Raw genomic sequence first — 19,135 nt, 5'->3', positions numbered from 1 at the left:
TGAATCATATTTAAGCACTCAGCATGCAATAGATGTTGAATTGAAACCTGTAAAATTAAATACAGTCATCTAAAACAACTGAGATTACACTATGAGCAATGTTCCAAAAAGTAAATCTTGCACAATTTGTGCGTTCTGCACAATTATACATGCTTATATTCCTCTGAAATCAATGGGGTGTTAAGTGTGCATAAGTACAGCCAAGACTGTAGTTGAAATAAGAATAACACATTATGTTCCTAATTGATACATAGGTTGTAATGTTTAGTGGACAAAACAAACTTTAAAAAATAAAGTCTAGTTTATAAAACTCTGGCGATATCCGCATGCTTTAGACTTAAGGGTAAGCTTTAAATCAACATTTGATTAAATCAATTCTAGGTGATACATTCTGGTATATTGTTGTATCTTTGCAACCAGTCAAAGATGCAGGGCGTTGTTATAGCAATTAGAATAAATGCCTTTAAAATTAAATACACAGGGAGTTGGTATTATCAGTCACAACTAACCACAAGAGCAGCTCTGGCCTTCCTTCTAGCAGAGAGAAAGTATTCTGCGTATCATCTGTAGCAAATTCAGAGAATGATGTTATTAAAATTATGGTACCCTCTCTGGAAAAAGACTGGAGAAACAAAAATGGAAGATACTGAAGGAGGAGATTGGGATACTATTGTAAACACTACAGGAAATGGAATTTGATCATAACGGGACACGAACTAAAGGATATATAGTAGTGGGAGGGGGGGAAGGAATATTAGCCCAATATGAAATCACAGTGGAGAGATTTTAAAATGGACATGGACGGAAGAATTCACTTTCACTCAATATAGATTAATGGTGGTGGGAAATAATGAAGATAAATCCAATATAAAAATATGGTTGACATTTATCAAGAATAACAACAATTAGAGCCCATTTCCGACTTTGCATGGGGAAAAGCAATGATTCTGAGATACCTTGACTTGACTTAAAATAAATATGGTTTAACAGAAAGTGGAGAAGATGGATGTTAGCATGGACCAAATGTTTTAAATAAACCTTTATTTTTATTTTTATGTTAACTGGCAGATGGAAAATCAGAAGTTTTCTTTTTGTATCTTTCTATAATGTTTCCTTTTCTTTGTCTCTCTCTCTCTCTCTCTCTCTCTCTCTCTCTCTCTTCTTATTGTCCCTTTCCTTCTATTTTTTCTTCTTTCTTTGGAGTCCTATGTCTGGGGACTTTATACTGTAATATGCATGGCAAGCATGTCCAAGTTGTTGATCGCGATCTACAGGTCGATTGCAGGTGCCTTTCATGTTGATCGTTGGATGCAATGAAGAATTGGGGGGGGAGCCTCAACAACTCTTGGCAATGATAATGGGTAGCTCACTACCAGGTTTTTTTAATACTGGGAGTAGATTGCAGTCTCTTGGGAGTTGAACGTGCCTGATGTATGGGATAGCTGCATATTCCTGCATTGCAGAGGGTTGGACTAGATGATCCTCAGGGTCCCTTCCATCGCTACAATTCTATGACTGATGGAAGACCCTGCGTGAAAGGCAGGGAACTGTCAGTCTCCCAGGGTAAAAGGCTGGGAGGAGAAAGGAAAAATCCCAAATGATATCTGAGAGGAGCTACTGTTCCTCTGTGACTGGAAAGGGACAATAATTGCTTTAAAGAGAGGCCTCCGCATTTTACTAATATGATTTGCATTCCTTGTAGTTGCTTTTTTTTACTGTATTATGAATTTTTTAAAATAAAAATCTCATTCAGGGATGAGTGAGAGAAAGAAACTACAGAGCACAATGAGCAATATCCAGCTAAGTTGTACTTATAGACACAATGAATTTATCCACCTATTTTAATTGGTCTGCTCTGAGTATGACTACATTTGATATTACCCATTGCACTTAATAAAATATACTAATAGTAACCATACAAATGAAGCCAAAGAGTCACTGAGAGCTTCAATTAATTTGAATAGAAAGATGTGCCAGGAAAAGAAGACCCTTTTACATTTGAGTCCACATTTATTCTCTAATGCCTATACTGTACTACCTTTCTGACTACTTAGGTTTTTTCTGGAAGGACTTAAATACAACACTTTTCAAAGATGTGCTTGTTGGAGTCATAAACAATAATGTCTGGCTTCTTGAATCATTACAGCAAGCTGTTGAATAACATACTGCATTATAAATGCAATGTATACAGTAAATATTGTGATTAAGCAACTAATTAAATAACAGCCCATTTCATGAGCTGCTGCCCCAAGGATTGGCAAAGACTTTTGCATATGGAAATGGTGAGCTCTCCCAAGCCTGCCATGGATTTACTCAGAAATAATATAATTTATTCTGGAAAAAGGAGGGAAGAAATATTTTCCAAACCCAATCTGAGGGCTTGAGAAAATGTCTCACTGCCCCTGACAGTCCCCTGCCTTACTTAGTCAGCTAGTAGAGAATTTGGGGGCTTGAAAGGCCCATCTCTCCTTTGAGGCAAGCTTTAACAGGTCCTCAGAATTGTTATCCAAAGCCAAGGTTGGAAACGTTACCAGCACTTCTAAGTATCACAATGAATTGTACACCAGTGTTGTCTCATTAGCCAGGGCAATGCACCAAAACAGAGACATGATAAGCTTCTGCTCAACTGTCTCAACTTTGATACGACTCTATTGCATATATCCTATGAATTAGTACAGTGGTACCTCAGGTTAAGCACTTAATTCGTTCCGGAGGTCCATTCTTAACCTGAAACTGTTCTTAACCTGAAGCACCACTTTAGCTAATGGGGCCTCCCGCTGCCGCCACAAAGCTGGAGAACGATTTCTGTTCTCATCCTGAAGCAAAGTTCTTAACCTGAAGCACTATTTCTGGGTTAGCAGAGTCTATAACCTGAAGTGTATGTAACCTGAAGCGTATGTAACCCGAGGTACCACTGTACTATGAATTTATAGTATTTAGGGTTACAGTGGATTTTTTCAGTCTTAAGTATATGGTTACTCAGAAAACTGAATTAGGTGGAGTGAAAAGAGAATTGCTCTTCATACATGTTGTCCCATATTACAACATATATGAAAAGCAATTCACTTTCCACTCCACCTAATTCAACTTTGGCCAAATAAAGTATGTTTTTTCCATTTTCTAGCTCATCCTCTAACAAGAATACAGCAGTAATTATTCCATTATCTCCCTCTAAAATGTTCCTCAAAAATGTGTTGTGGATCTGTTGTAATAGGCATGTAGAATTAAAAAAGAAATGAAATACACACATTACGTAAGTTCATTGTTGCATTCATTGTTACAAATCCAACCTAGAGTATACCAGAACATGGATCACTATAGCCAGGCTATCCCAGTTGGAAAAGGCTGCAGCTGAAGAGCTGCCTAAATTTGCAAAGATGTCCACTTTGGGTCTTTAGTGACAAAGTGGGATCAAAAAGCACCCTCAAGATGCATACCTATTCCTTCAGAAGGACTGCAGTCCAATCCAGCACACCTAATTCCAAGACTTGGTATCTACCCACAGTGCCTCTATCTCCTCAGGTTTCAACTTCAATTTACAGGCCGGTTACCAAGTGAAGGTAACAGTTCACCATTTCCTCATCTGATGCAGATGACAAGGAGAAAAAGAGCTATGTTTCATCAATATGCTGATGACACCTCACTCTAAATCCCCAGTTGAACCTACCACATGGCAGCTTATAGATGCTTCAGAGAATGAAGGAAAAGGTGGAATCTTACAGGAATCTACAGCTGAAATGTCATGGAATCTAACAGAATTCCCCCAATGCTGTTTTCTGAAACCAGTCAGTCATGCAGGCACAAGTGGAATCACCATATCACCATGGCTCCCAATCCAGAGAGTTTAAGCAAGCTCCCATTATCAGTATGGTATCTATGCATTATACACAAAATTACAACTGTTAATAAATCCATGAACTTAAGTTTGTACAAGCAGTTTATGAAAACATAATCTGAACCCATTTTACATATTTAGGAATGAAAGTTACAAACAGAATGAGTAATAAATATTGCTCCCTCAGCAAATACATTAATATTATTATAGCCCTGAAATTAAACATGCCTGAGGTGAGCAAGAATTGCCTCTAGGATGCTAAGAAAAGCCCCGCAGCCTAGAAAGAGCGCATAAATGCAGTGCAGTACTGCTCCCCACCTAAGGGAATACAGAATTACCATAGATGCTTCCTGCCTTTTCCTCGTCATCTGACAGTGTGCAGCCTGACTGAAAACAACCATAATGGAGAAACACAGCAGGGTGCAATGGCCTCTACAAATACAGTCCCCCCTTCTGCTGCCTCTGTAATATGCCTCTGTTGGGGAGGAGGGCACTGACCAAGATGAGGAAATGCAAAACATGCCAGTTGCCTCTTCCCAGGGTTATAGCTTTAATTTCAAAAGGTAGGGAAGAAGTGACAAGAGCAGCTACTTTAGCACTGCTTCATTTCCTTAACATAACTACTTATTCCATACCTTTCCATTCTTTCTAATTTCCCTTCTCATTGTCTATATTTTCCTTCTCCAAGATCTATGCTTCTAATTGCAAAATCTTCTGCCAAGCTCATCTACTGATGTTCTTCCGATCGTTCCACCAACACAAGCATTGCAACTTGTCATATGAAACTATCCCCGCTCTCCTCCCACTGTGTGTTGTTCTGGAGGTTCTACTGACCCACGCAAGCCGAATTCAGCAGGGCGGGGGGAAGAAAGCCCACAGGGCTTCTGCTGAGAGGGCTGGTTAGGTGAATCCCGCCCTCAGTTCTCCATCCCTGTACTACAGGAAATAATGGTTGTACAAAAATATACATGACCTGCTTGTTTAAGTGTTGCAGTTGTACAGATTTCAACTTTAGTGACATACATATCCACCCACCCACCCTATCTAGAAATTTAACAACTCCACAAAAGTTGAAGCAGAAGGAGGGGAACTGTTTTTTCTCCAGAGTACAGGGAGAAAATTTTGAGAGAAATTGAAATATACACTATATTTACAGCCCCAAATGTATAAATGCTTAAGACTGCAATCCTATGTGAACTTATCTAGGAATAAAGTAACTTGTGAATGTATAGGATTTTGCTGTTGGTATTATACAATTGTGAATGTGGCAAATATTAAAGAGTGAGGGCTCCAAATTGTTGCAGCCTATGTTACCTAAGCACATGTACCTTAGTTTTTGCCATCTGAGTTGTTAGTAAAAATAAAGTTTGAATGTAGAAACCACACTTTTTTTCACAAATCAAAGAAACAATTATTTGGGCAGAACCAGTCTTAAAGAAGGGCCTATACAGTCCTTTCATAAAGATGTCAGAGCCCTCTAGGTGCAAAATGCATCTTAGATTTAAGTTCAGTACAGGTATACAGCAGAGGTGGGGAATCTGTGGCCCTTCAGAAGTGGTTAGACGCCAACTCCCATTAGCCCATGACCAATGAGAAGGGATGATGGGAGCTGTAGTCCAGTAACACCTGGCAGGACAATGATGCTGTGCTCCTGGTCTATATGTAGGAATTATCACTCACTAATGTGCTGGTAACCTCAGGTCTTGACTATTGTAATGCACTCTATACAAGAGACTAGGGCCCTGTGGGACCTGACATCTTTCCGCAAGGCCTGCAAGACAGAGTTGTTCCACCAGGCCTTTGGTCAGGGCCCAGCCTGACTCCCTCCTCTGGCAACCTGCACAGAATTTTGCTTAACGGTTGCCATTAATTTGATTTTAATTAATTTTTATAATGAAATGTTTTTAGAATGTTGGATTATTTGATTGTTTGATTATTTGATTGTTGTTAGCCGCCCTGAGCCCGGCTTCGGCTGGGGAGGGCGGGATATAAATAAAAATTATTATTATTATTATTATTATTATTATTATTATTATTATTATTTGCAGCTGGTCTGGCGGTTGCAGCTGGTACAGAATGCCACAGCCTGGTTGGTGAGCAATGCTCCTTATCGGGCAAATATCACGCTAGTGAAGGATCTGCAGTGGGTGCCTAATAGCTACCAATCCAGGTTTAAGGTTCAACTACTAACACACAAAGCCCTAAAGAGTTATTGGTTGTTACTGATTTTATTGTTTTAACTTTTTTTAACTGTTTTGTCATGCTTTATAACTGACTTAATTCATTGCAAATTTTGATTGCAGATGTTCTAAGGTTCTGATCAAATTGTTGTGCAGATTTCAATTATGTATTTTATAATTTACTTTATAGCTATAAACCTTTTCAGCATGAAGGTGAACAACAACGACTAATGCTATAGGCTAACGTACAAAAAAAAATTCTTATGACACATTTTGAATGAGTAAAACCTTGCATTAAAACAAATTTCTGTCATTCCAAAAGATAAAATATATATTGGACTAAATTTGGTTTTTTGTTTGCAATAGTCCCCCAAATCCCCAATTTTTCTATTTTAAACAATTGGAGAGAAAGCTCGGGGGGGGGGGGGGGGGCTTGTCTATTTCCCAAAGCCCATTTTTTTTCATTTCACCCCCAGACGTTTCAATCTCTCTCCATTGTTCACAAAGCTAAATATCTGATAAGAGAGAAATCCTTCTTGTACAATATTGCCTCAAGTTGAATTATATAAAATATTTAGTATCATCATTGGGGGTTTTAATGACTTAAACATTTGCTGTCTCTGGGCATCTGCCTGAATGTACAATGTTGCAAACTGAAGATGGGGGCAGGGATGGCATATAATCCCTAACGCCAACATTTGCAGGCGAACTGATGCCCTTTAAACATTCATGGAATAGGTGTGAGAGTCTGTAGAGAGATTCTAAGTATGATCAGTTTAGCATACTTAGAAAGCCCCCCCCCCACACTACCAGGAATTCTGATAAAACAGGGATCCCAATCACAAGGAAGTCTCTAAACACATTCAGAAAATTCTCTAAACCTTTGCATCTAAAGGGCAGCCTATACACCCAGGGAAAACACAGGCATGGTCACATACACACTTTTGCCTCTCATTTACAACATTACATGTTTATGCAAACACCTGAATACCACTAGTATATGTCTGTCATTTTTCATGTTGGAGTTACACAGTCTTGATTCTATGCACACTATTTGAAAGAAATTTTCACCAAGTTCAATGGTACATAAGTCAGTTGTTCACTGAACTTCAATCTGAAAGACTTATGATTAAAATATGTAAAGATCTATGAATGTATACACAGATGTGCTTGTACAAAGATTAAATTGAAACAATATTATATAATAGATCAATACAAAAAGTTATAGTTTGTACATAATCACCAACAATTGCATTCTCTAGGGGATGTGGCATCTCTAAGGTACAGCTACCATATGAAAAATTTTGGGACATGGGGGCCGGGGCAGGGACCAGAAACAGACCCTTACAGATTATCAGAAATAGCCTGCCTCTGAACAGAATATGAAGGGGTCAGAGTTAATAACACCAATCTAAAATTAAATAGCTATGCTTATGCACCATGTCATATATGATGTTGGGTGAGGGGCAAATTAAGGTGCAGCTGAGTCAAAGGGGGGCTTGCCATGTCTTACAAAGCCACATGCATTGTGCTCCATAGCACTTGACAATCAGATGATTGTCAGATTACACCAGCCAGATCCAATTACACACCCCTGTCCTAGAGTAAAGCAGAGTAGAATTTTTTTGTGGAGCAACACATGCATTATTACAAAATAAACTGTGGGTAGGCTCTAAATGTGCATTGATAATTTGTGTGTTGTTAATTGTTTAGGACTGTAAACTGATATTATTGGTGAAGACCAGAGTCTAGCCACAATCAAGACTCAGGGTCCAAGGCTGCTGAGTCTTTAGCTAGGAGCCAGACAAAGAGCAAAACCAAGTTCAGGGGTCTGATCCTGCTGCTGGAGATCAGGAAACCACTGCACCCAAGGCTGACAGACAGAAGCTTCCAGAAGAACTACCGGACCACCAGGTCCTATAGGACCAAGGCCCATCATGGGAGTTTTCCCAAGACTCAAGAACCAAAGGCCTCCCGCAGTACCTAACCAGTCCAGCAGCGCAGAGAAACTATAGAAGGGAGGAGTATCCATCTTCAGGCAGGAAAGTTGACCCTTTAAGAATCTGAAGTCTCCACAGTGGGGGAGGGTAGACTTGAAGCAGAGGCTATAAAAGTCTGTCTGATCTCAATCTCTGTCACAGTAAGTTACTCAACTCAGAACTATCCTTGGTCCTGCAACTCTTTACCTGTCTTGCGCCATGAGACTAGCATCAGACCAGGACACAGCATTGACCTCCCCAAAAATGTTCCACACTCAGTGATGGAAATCCGTATTAGAATCTTAGGGTGATACATGAAGATGCTCATAGGAAGCAAAAATACTGAAGATTGAAAGTCTCCAAATGTTTATTATAATTAATTAGAGCCCACCTTTTAGGAATCATCATCATCACTATTAAATTTCTATACCACCCTTCATCTGAGGTTCACAGGGCAGTTTACAACATAAAAACACAAAACAGAGTAACAAACAAAACCTAAACCTACCCCACAGAGATATGCAACGAAGGCACCATGTGAGTCTGCCTGGGGAGAGCATTCCACAAATGGGGATCCACCAAAGAAAACTTCTGCTCCTGTTATTATTACTACTATTTATTAAATTTCTATGTTGCCCTTCACCTGAAGTTCACAGAGCAGTTTACAATAAACACAAAAATGCATATCATAGTAACAAATGAACACAAAACCCCCAAACACATTGTTTAAAAGGCCATTGTTTAATTAGCCAAAGGCCTGGGAGAAGAGGAAAGTTTTTTGCGTTCAGCTTTATGTGCTTGGCCAATAAATAAATCGAATTTTTTTTCCAGGAAAAAACGATTTTGCACCAGAGGAAGAGTTAGGGTAGCACAATCAGTTCTGCCACACTCAGCACGAAGCTAAGGAGGTGCCACAGGGCTTCACAACTAGTATATTTAGCAGAATGGAAGGCTAGAGGTGCAGTTGCTGAATTTTGGACTCTCACAGGGCACTGCTGAAATTTGAAAAACCTAAGTTGCCCCTGATTGCACCCAATGTGTTTTGATTACAGGAAACAACCAATCAACACGCGTCCAAAAGATTTGTGATCACGCACATGGGTGTGATGGCAAACTTGAACATGACTTGAAAAAGTCATGAAAAGGGCGGAACAGGGGCGTGACGTGGTGGAACAGGATATGACATACTTATACACGCTTGTGGGCCAGGAACAGAACTCCCACACAAAATGGTCGTCGACTGTGCAATTTTTGCTTTAGGAGTGATCCCCAGAACATAACCCCCACATAAATTGTGGGATTACTGAATAAGAAACCCTGTATATATTTCAGGTTAGGCAAGGCCCAGCTCTAACATTTATACAACATCTGTATAGCTACTTACTTTAAAAGATTTAAAAAAATTTACAAAATTTGCTATTAATTTAATTTATGCTCAAGCTTTCTTCATGCAAGTGGGCTTAAAACTGAATAAACTTTCACTTTTTTAAAGTAATAAGCTAAATGGTTTTCCAAGGCATTTCCAAGCTGGAAAGAACTCTCATCCCCCAATGCTTTTTTCTACCTCCTCCACCTTTCTCCACCTGGAAAGGCAAGGTGGTTGAGAAAGAACCACAAAGATCATCCCTGTACATGCTTCTGTCTCTCTACCTGGACACATACCTTATTCCCCTCTCTGAGACTTTTCAAGAGAGACAGAGCAAATGCCCACATTTGAGTTTCTGTTACTGAAAGACAGACTATAAATTGCAAATAAACTAGCTTGAAAAGACAAGATAGGATAGAGATGGAGAGGTGAAGAGAAATGTCTTCCCCCATGTGGCTTTAGCCTGCTACTTATCAGCGATGGTGCCAAAGAATAGTGGCTAACTCAAAACAACTCACAATACAGTGAAATATTGCTAGGCCAGTGAGACTAGTTTATTGAGAACAGTTCAAAAATGCATGAATCAATGCAGGTGGTGCAGTCTTATAGATGTCTTCTCCCGCAGATCCAGAAAAAAAAGGGGAGGGAGGAAAACAGGCTTCCTGAAGTTCATACTTTGCTGAGCATCAAATGGAGGAATATGAACACAAAATCTTACAACCTTAATATCTATTTTAATGACCCAGGTAGGAGAATCAGCACATACATACATGTCCTGGCCCTTCAATAAATGACAGCAATTAGCCAAACATATGAGGGTAAGATTTGATACCTTATGTCCCGATTTGGATAGGTTCCAGTTTGGGTATTATCGAATATAGTAAGATCATGAAATAATACCCACATTTAGAACTTGGATACTGGAGCCATTTCTGCTTGTTTAGGGAGTTACTTGTACATTACTGGATCTCAGATACAGTCATACCGTGAGTTGAATGTGCTTCAGGTTGAGCGCTTTCGGGTTGCACTCCAGAAGTAACGGAGCACGTTACTTCCGGGTTTCGCCACTCGCGCATGCGCAGACGGTCAAAATGACGTCACACGCATGTGCGGAAGCGGCAAAACGCGACCCGCGCAGACGCACCATAGCGTCTTACGTTCCATTCAGGATGCGAACGGGGCTCCGGAACGGATCCCGTTCGCATCACGAGGTACCACTGAAGTTTTGTTGTGTTGTTCCCACTCTGAAAATATCAATTCCGCTTCATAAGATGGCTCCTCTGCATCACTGTTAAGTGCTTAGTCCTAACTACTACTAGCAGACTGTCAATAACGTAACAAACCCCTAGTTACTTCCTGAATGAAACATAATCAGGAATACAGACACAGAACAGTGTGTGGAAATTATTGTCCTCGTATAGCTGTGCGTCTCAGTCTAACCCTTCCAGTAAATGGCAATGAAGTGAAGTCAGACATGAGCATGAAACAGGAGGAAGGTTTACCCCCGCTTCTCACTCCTTAGAATTTTCCTCTCACTTCCATCTATTTCACACAATGAGTACAAACTGTGGCTAATCTTGTCAGCAGGTACATGAGGGTGGGGGTTTGTTCCCATTCTCTTACTAAATAGCCTGTTGGGTTAGATTAGTTGCAACCATTGATCTACAAGATCCAAGAGAAGTGTTCACAAGGGAACGATGAGCACCACTATAGTCCTTTAGTTAACTGCCACTCCTCCTACAACCAAGGAGAAAAGGTCTTTTAAAAATAAAGCACTGGTTTCCCTCAATGACTGTGGTAACCACAACTGTAAGAACTGCTGAGGAAGTTCCATCCACAGGTTCTTACAAACAACTAAATGCTTCACATCATAATTTACCATACACACAGCGCCAATGAAGGCCTTCAGGAATCCATAACGCTGGCCACAGAGAACTCAAGAAATTATCCTTAAGGAGTCTATCCCTTCTATGAGCAATACCTTTAATCTATATTAGTACAGCAATCTGAATCCTATCTGATAAGAAAATATGTTTATTGTATGAAACGTAATTGCACTAAAATTTAAGGCCTGTAATTCCACCTTCAGCTTTCAATCGTTTGCCAAGCAAATTAAAACTGCAGTCATTCTAAACTTTAGCTTTTTTAAGGTGCTCCCGCAACACATTCATCAGAGTGCTCCCAAATAGTTCAGATCTAGTTATAATAGCAAGTTATAAAACTGTATATATAAAATTGTTATATAAAATTATAATATATATATATATGTGTGTGTGTGTATGTGTCATTCATATATATATATATATATATATATATATATATAAATAAATCAAGCAGAGATTAAAAGGCTGAATTATTATAATCATTCAGTATACTTCCTATTACAGAAAAATGGGAAATATGAATGTGAACAAGAGATCTAAAAATTGTGATTCTCTTAAAAATATATACTCAAATGAAATACAAGGTGTAATTCTGAAAATGCAATAGCAGCCTGTTTAAAAATGATGTAGCTATCTTATGGCCATATGCCATATGCTGAAACATAAGGTGGCTGAAAAGAACTAGCCAACTCCAAGATTTATACTTTAATATACGATGACAAAAATGACCTAGAATGATGTATATATTTATTCCTTCATATTTCCATGAACAGACTTTAAGAAAAAGAAAAAAGACTTTTTTTGGATGTGTGGATATATTAATTGGGGTGTGTCAAAGCTTAATTTAGGGAGCACACTCAAGTTTCTTATGCATTTTTACATATTTCGGCTACTCTTGGTACATGTGTGCACACACATACACACTCTCCAAATAAAGTACTGGCCCAAAGTACAGCATCACCTCTTAGATTACAATCTTCGGCTGTATGGATTTATCAGTTTTGATGGTCCAAAGCTTATTTAAGGGTGCATACCCCTAGTTCTTTATTCTCTTATTTAGGCATGATGGCACCATGTTCTTGTGAAACCCTGGAATCACTGATTGAAAGAATGATTGTTTTTAACTATTTTTATTGTTATTGATATGTTCGCCACACTGGGAGGAAGAGACGGATATAAATGAAATGAAATGAAATGAAATAAATGATAACTAGTGAAATTGATAATATAATGAAACACTCCCTAATTATAGTTTGATATAAATTTTATGGATGTAGATGCACAATAGGAGGATGGCCAATGGCCATTTTGGAATACTGCTTCCTCAGACCTGAGCCAACCTGTATATGATGTCTATCTTATTTTGATCATTCCAGACTTGCATTCTATCCAAGTAGAAAATGCCACCAGTAATGGCATTCCTACAGAAATCTCTTACAGGTACAGGACTATCACTGGTATCTCAGTGATCGTTCTGATTCATAGTGTTTGTAGGAAAGTTTCCATTATTGTAGCTAAATTAGGCCTCAATCCAGGGAGCCACAGAATGAGCTCCACATGATAAGTCACATGTCTAAGGCTGCAGTCCTATGCATTACCTAGGAGTTAAGTCCCTCTGAAACCAGCAGGACTTAATTCTGAGAAAACAAGCACAGGGTTGCAGGACATTTTCCAGAACTCCTTGTGTAAATGCAATATGACCACACATTCAACAAAAGACTTGCAGGATATTCAGAAGAGACTTCTGAGCTGCATGGGGAAAGTGAGAAATCAAATTTCTGTAAGGCACTGTCTAGCTTATGTCACAATGAGAAGCTGATTCTATCCTGCAAGAGATATTTTCTTTTTTGTTGTTAAACCATCAATTCAATTTACATGGAACTTGAAACGGCTTACTTTTTTAGAAATGCAACAAATAAATAAATTACAGAATATCACTGTCTAAATACCTCAGATCACAACATTACAAAAATATGACTAAGCGAAATCTATTTTTAAAAAATATTGGTTTTTTAACCATCCTGTATCACCAAACAGGGGGAAAAAATTCCACAAGAAATCAATTTGATTTATTTCCAAATAGAAGCAGTAAGGACCTAACGATAAGTTACACATTCTCTGATAATCCTAGTCACACATGTGTTTGCAAAACTAGACTACTATATTGAATAAGTGCAAAACTAAATTAACAGAATGAAGCTTAGTGTATCCATTGCATGAACAGTATGTGCATTACATTCTATTAAAAAAACATTGACAAACTTATTGGTTATGGCCTAATTTTATCAATACACTAAATAAAAACATAGTCAATTACCATCATACTAACTTCAGTCAATATGACTTCTGTTATACAGTGGTACCTCTAGTTACATACTTAATTCGTTCCGGAGGTCCGTTCTTAACCCAAAGCTGTTCTTAACCAGAAACACCACTTTAGTTAATGGGGCCTCCTGCTGCTGCCACGCCTCTGCTGCGCAATTTCTGTTCTCATCCTGAAGCAAAGTTCTTAACCCAAGGTACTATTTCTGGGTTAGCGGAGTGTGTAACCTGAAGCGTCTGTAACCCAAGGTACCACTGTATACACACCCAATGTACCAATGAATTGTTTCCTTAAAAAAGAGAAAAAAGAAAATAAACAGAAGACTAAAATGCATGAAACTGTAGTGGAGACCTTAAAATAAAATACATTTCACTCCATGCAACTGTCTTTGAAACAAAGTTGTTCCAACAGTAAACAAGAATTCCCATGAAACATTAGGGTAACAAACCATAAACATTATACAAAGTACTGGCAAAAATGACTGAGGATGGATTCAAAGTGCACTGAATATATCTGATGGCAAATTCTATCTAACCACACGCATAGGCATACGTCTCATTGCATAACAGTAAAACCTTACTTAAGAGCTTCCTTGGCAATATATTATCACTGATATTAGCATATAAACCTCTGGGTATGAGTGAGAAAGAAGTTGCCCTCTGCTGCAAGGAGAAAACACCAACCTACAAACATGGGTATAGATATTTAGGCTTCTGTCCTAACATACAATGAACATTACCTTTACACATACTTTATAAGGAAATATAAATGCAATGTATTTATACAGTTATTCAACATACTGAATTTAGTTGGCACACTAGTCAGCAGCATAAATAGATTTTATACTAGAATTTCTTATATTGAATTGTGCATGGATAATATTGGGCCTACCATACTTCTTTAACATGCCCTTTAAGCCTGAAAGGTTCAAGCACCATACTATCACAAATTTCATTAGAATAAGGTCTACAGTATAACAAAAAAAAATGCTGCAGCACAAATAGAAACCTAAGCAAGTGCACAGAGGAACTAGAAGATCCAAAAACCAGAGTGCAATACCAGAAGCTTGCTTATCATAGACACCCACCAATGCCTAACTGCAAGCCAGGAAGTAAGAGTCATCATACTGCCCTGCCCCCATATTAAGAACAGAAGCAGATGCACTAGCCTTATCCAAAGCAGGGTATCAGGGAAATGTTTGCAACACCTTTTTCCTATCAGCTCAATGCTTCAAATGAAGAACTGCTTGTAAACATTAAATCGGACCCTGAGGATTTGTTTACACTAGTATTTCACTTGGTATGAGAAGTACAAAACACATATTCCTGTGTTGTCCCCCCCCCCTACAGAGTAGAAAATGCATTCTGCATGGGGAAATTAAGAGCAGAATCAGACATATATCATAGTTTAAATATCCCTCTCTGCACCTTAGATCAAGAAGTATATAATTTTCATATCCAACAAAAACAGTGAACTTCTTACAACAGGCCTAGAAAAGTGCTCCTGAGAGACTGCCACTGTTGTCACTAGGTACCATACACTTAAATGTACTTGCATGTTCTAAAACAGTACTTATTAGCAAACTTGAAGCAACACTATGTTTACATAAAAAAACTAACAGTGGGGGAGGGGGAGTAAAATAGACTCAGAATAATGACCACATTATGAACTTGCTCCTATCATAAACCACAAGCTTACCTGAGCGAGTAACTATGACAAAAAACTTAAAGATGCCAATCCATAGGACAGATACCTCAGGATTATCATGGACCCAGGAAGCAACCCAACAGGAAAGTCGTTTAGGTTCCCCCACAACTCAGTGATACTTTGCTCAATAGCAAAATAGAACCTAGTTATTTTCTGACACAAAAGTCAGACTCTCCACACAGGCAGTTTTTCCTCTGAAATTGTTCAGCACCTCATAGGCCTGGCCTTGTGCATCTGAAATGGCCCACAGCCCTCACCAGAACTACTGATGAACAATGTAAATGAACCCAGGCTGAAACCTAAAAATGACTGAAGTGTTCAACTGGCTGCTTAGATCTTGCCTTTTAAAAAACTATTATAACTCAGAGGAAGCAATTCGTTCCCAGATGGTTTGGATTGGTGTTATCATCTAAGAATGAAGAGTTCTACACCATGACCATTACCTACTACACATTGTCATTTAAGGCATAAATTGTTGCAGCATCCATGGTTTTGACACAAACTATTGGTGAACTTACTGGCTTTTTGCTATGTCAACCCTGAGCTTTACATTTATACACATGTTTAACTATGACTAACTTTCAATGAAGCTCTTCACTGCAATCTTTGCCTGGTGACAGCCCATTCTGGAAAGTAAGCCCCCAACCACATAAGGCCTGGGACATCACTCTTTCAACAGAACCCATCTGTTTTAAATACATCTGCCCTAGTTTGCAATTTCTGCATACTCTTAATTTAGGCTACAATACTGTCCCCACTTACCATGGAGTAAGCCCCAACCAACTCAATAGGACTTATTTTGGAGTAAGCATGCATAGGATTAACCTTAATATTTTTTCATATTCAGAAACGTCAATCCAAACCATACAATGACAAGATAACAATATACTATTCATTTGCATGTATACTCTAGCAATGTTACCCAATTGTTGGGCTCTGCTCAGTAGGAAAAGAAACCTTCTCAGTTCTAACCCTTAAAACCCACGAGTATCAAACTCTGTTTTAATAATGTCACAAGAACCTAAGCCTCAAGTTATATACAAAAGATAAATACACATTTGAACTAAATATACAAGAAAAATGAAAACACATTACAGTTATATCGTGTGATATTAAAAAGAACACAATACCAAAAGTACTCAGGCTGTTCATCTTTGCAGATTGCGGCCTAACATTTTAAGCAGCAGAAACTCATCCATTTTTTTAAACATATGTGTCTCATCCTAAAACAGTTTTCAGCAAGATTTCAAATTCTGATAGTCTCTAACATACCAGAAACTATATACGCACAGCAGATTTTTAAAAAATTAAAATAACTACTTAAACATTAAATGCTTTGGAGAACCTGTCTATTTTAACATTGCAACGAAAGCCAATAGAACAGAGGAAAGCGCCATTACATAAAACAAAACAGACATACCCACGTAAAAAATCATTCACAACATACTAAGTTCATCAGTTACACCAAAAGGAAAAAAATGTAAGCAAGCATTAAGGTCTAAAGTAGACTATTAAATCCAAATGGGAATGCCAATTTTAAAATAAGGAAATAATATCATTTATATCCAGTCCAAAACATTAAGATGTCAAAATATAGACTCTAGCACTGAAAATGCAGTGTCAAATGAATCAGCATTATACTCTTTCTTGCAGCATAATAATGGTTAAAACTGTCCAGAAAATTAAATGGTCATATCTGGGCGCTAGACAGCTGCATGTTCCACAGGTTGATGCCGTTTATCCATGCTGTAAAAGTGCAATATTCTGCTTTAGAAAACCGGAGGCAGCAGCTCTCAATACATTAGTGGGATTTGCAGCTCCAAAAAGCCACACTCTTCAACTGATATACATATTCATCCCTACTATTTATTTCCCTGTTTACCTCCTCCCACCCTGTTCTTTCCCCTCCCTATCCGGCCATCTTGGGCAGTCAGGAGCAGCCATTAGTTAACTAAATGACAGGACCAAGAACTTTTTTTAATATAGGAACAAGATTTCTCTTCACACGCTCAGGTGAGCAGCAACAGCCTCTCCCCCATGGCCTGACAAAACAGCATGATGAGGCGAAAAGCCTGGGAGAGAAGACTCACTCAAGGAAGATGCACTTTGGGAGGAAGATGGCTCGAGAGTAAACAAATCACTTGGCGACTGACTCCCCAAAGTGACACACCATGGAAGAAAAGGGATCCCGCTTCTTCTAAAGCCCTTCTTTCGTGCTTATATGAATTAAGTTGGGTCGCTTCGGTCCTGTCCAGCTTTATGAGTAAATATGAGCAAAAGGCCTTTAAAAAACCAGGAGGAAAAAAAGGAGGTCCAAGGTGGCCAATGGCAGATAAGGAACGCCCGATCTCCCGATTATTCGCGAGGTTGCTCCCAGCTGGAGGGATTCAGGCCAGATGCGCAGGCACTCTCTGTCCTACTTTTTGGACAAAGCCCAGAAAGTGACCGAGAGCAGCTTTCCACGCCACGCGCCCCTCTCTTCCCCCTCCGCGCACAGGGGAGCAGAGGGAGGCACCTCCGGGCACCACACGCGCGCCAAGAGAGCCATTCCCGTCCGAAAGCCAGGGAAAGAGGTGGTGGCCACGCAGGGCAGGCTCGACCCAAGTCTCCTGGCGAGTCCCACCGGCGCGCTGCTGCGGCGGCGGCGGTTTAATTCCTCCAGCTCTGCTCCCCCCACACACACAACACACACACACACACACAAGCCCACACAACACACGCGAGGGGAGGGTGGCTCCCTCGTCGGCTGCCTCCTCCCCACCCCCACCGGAGCCCAATCCCCCCTTACCTTTAACAGCAAGGCCTTCGTTCTGGCGCCATCTTCATGAAGCCTCTGAAATCCGAAGAGTCGGCTGCAGAAGGGGGGAGACGGGAGAGAGACAGGCTGAGAAAAAACAGCCGCGTCCGCCGAGAGGCTGCCCCCCTCGCCCGCCCCACACGGACGCCTTCATCCGCTCCCTCGCGCTCGCCGCCCGCGCTCCGACCTGACGAGAGCACCACAACCGCCGCCGCTCTTTTTTATATTCCCCTCTCTCTCTCTCTCCCACACACACGCGCGCACACACAACACACACACACACACACCCCGGCCGAGCGAGAACACCGGACGAGCCGGAGCGCGGAGGCTGCCGTTGGGGGTACCTGTCGAGGCCGGCGAGGACTTCTCTTTCCTCCGCTGTCAGGCTGGCGAAGTCCTCCTCGCTCTGGCCGCTCGCTTTCCCCGCCGCCATTTTCTTTTCCTCATCACCGAAAGAAGCAGTAGAGGCGGCGGCGGCGGCGGCGGCGAGCGACACTCCACACGATTTCATGGAAACGCAGCGCAATTAACTCGCGATCGCAAGGCCCCCCCTCCCCGCGCGCCCACCCCAAGGCCCCCCCAGTGCCGGGCGGGGCGGGGTGCCCGACACACACACGCCACCAACACAACTTTTATTACAACAACAACAGCCGGCAGGGAGGGGGAGGGAGAGGGAGAGGCGGGGGGGAGCCCCGCTGCTCGGAGGAGGAGGAGGGAGGGAGGGAGAGAGGGAGGGAGGGAAGGAGCCCCAGCGCTGGAGACGCGGGGGGGGGGAGGCAGGAGGGGGAGGAGAATAAGGAGGAGGAGGAGGCGGCTGCTGTTGCTGCTGCTGCTGCTGCTGCTGGCGGCGGTGACGGCGGCGGCGGCGGAGCAGTGTTTACATCGCTGCTGAGCCGCCAGCCCCGGCGGCGAGGAGTGAGTGGAGTCGGAGTGACAGGGGCCCGCGCGCGCCCGCGCGGGGTGTATTTGTTGCCTGTACAAACTTCCCCAGCAGCTGCACAAAGTTGTTGTAATTGTGTCACACAGCGAACCCCACGCCGCCACCGTGACCCCCCCTCCCCACCC

At 40.8% G+C, this 19,135-nt stretch overlaps 1 protein-coding gene across 4 annotated transcripts in view; it reads right to left on the bottom strand.

The window, feature by feature from the left end:
- Nucleotides 1–19,135, bottom strand: part of KDM6A (lysine demethylase 6A) — a 101,743-nt gene extending 82,608 nt beyond the window's left edge. For 3 of the 4 annotated variants that reach the window (XM_083612506.1, XM_083612503.1, XM_083612505.1), the window contains exons 1-2: nt 18,415–19,112; nt 18,062–18,125 (exon numbers count right to left, since the gene is read on the bottom strand). In XM_083612506.1, the coding sequence (XP_083468632.1) occupies nt 18,062–18,125; nt 18,415–18,581 (231 nt within the window). In that variant the 5' untranslated portion in view covers nt 18,582–19,112. Of the gene's footprint in view, nt 1–18,061; nt 18,126–18,414 lie in introns of all 4 variants that reach the window. The other variant, XM_083612504.1, reaches the window with a different exon arrangement.

The sequence above is a fragment of the Podarcis filfolensis genome, assembly GCF_964270895.1.
Source record: "Podarcis filfolensis genome assembly, chromosome: 4".
Lineage (NCBI taxonomy): Eukaryota > Metazoa > Chordata > Lepidosauria > Squamata > Lacertidae > Podarcis > Podarcis filfolensis.
This window is presented reverse-complemented; position numbering and strand designations above follow the sequence as displayed.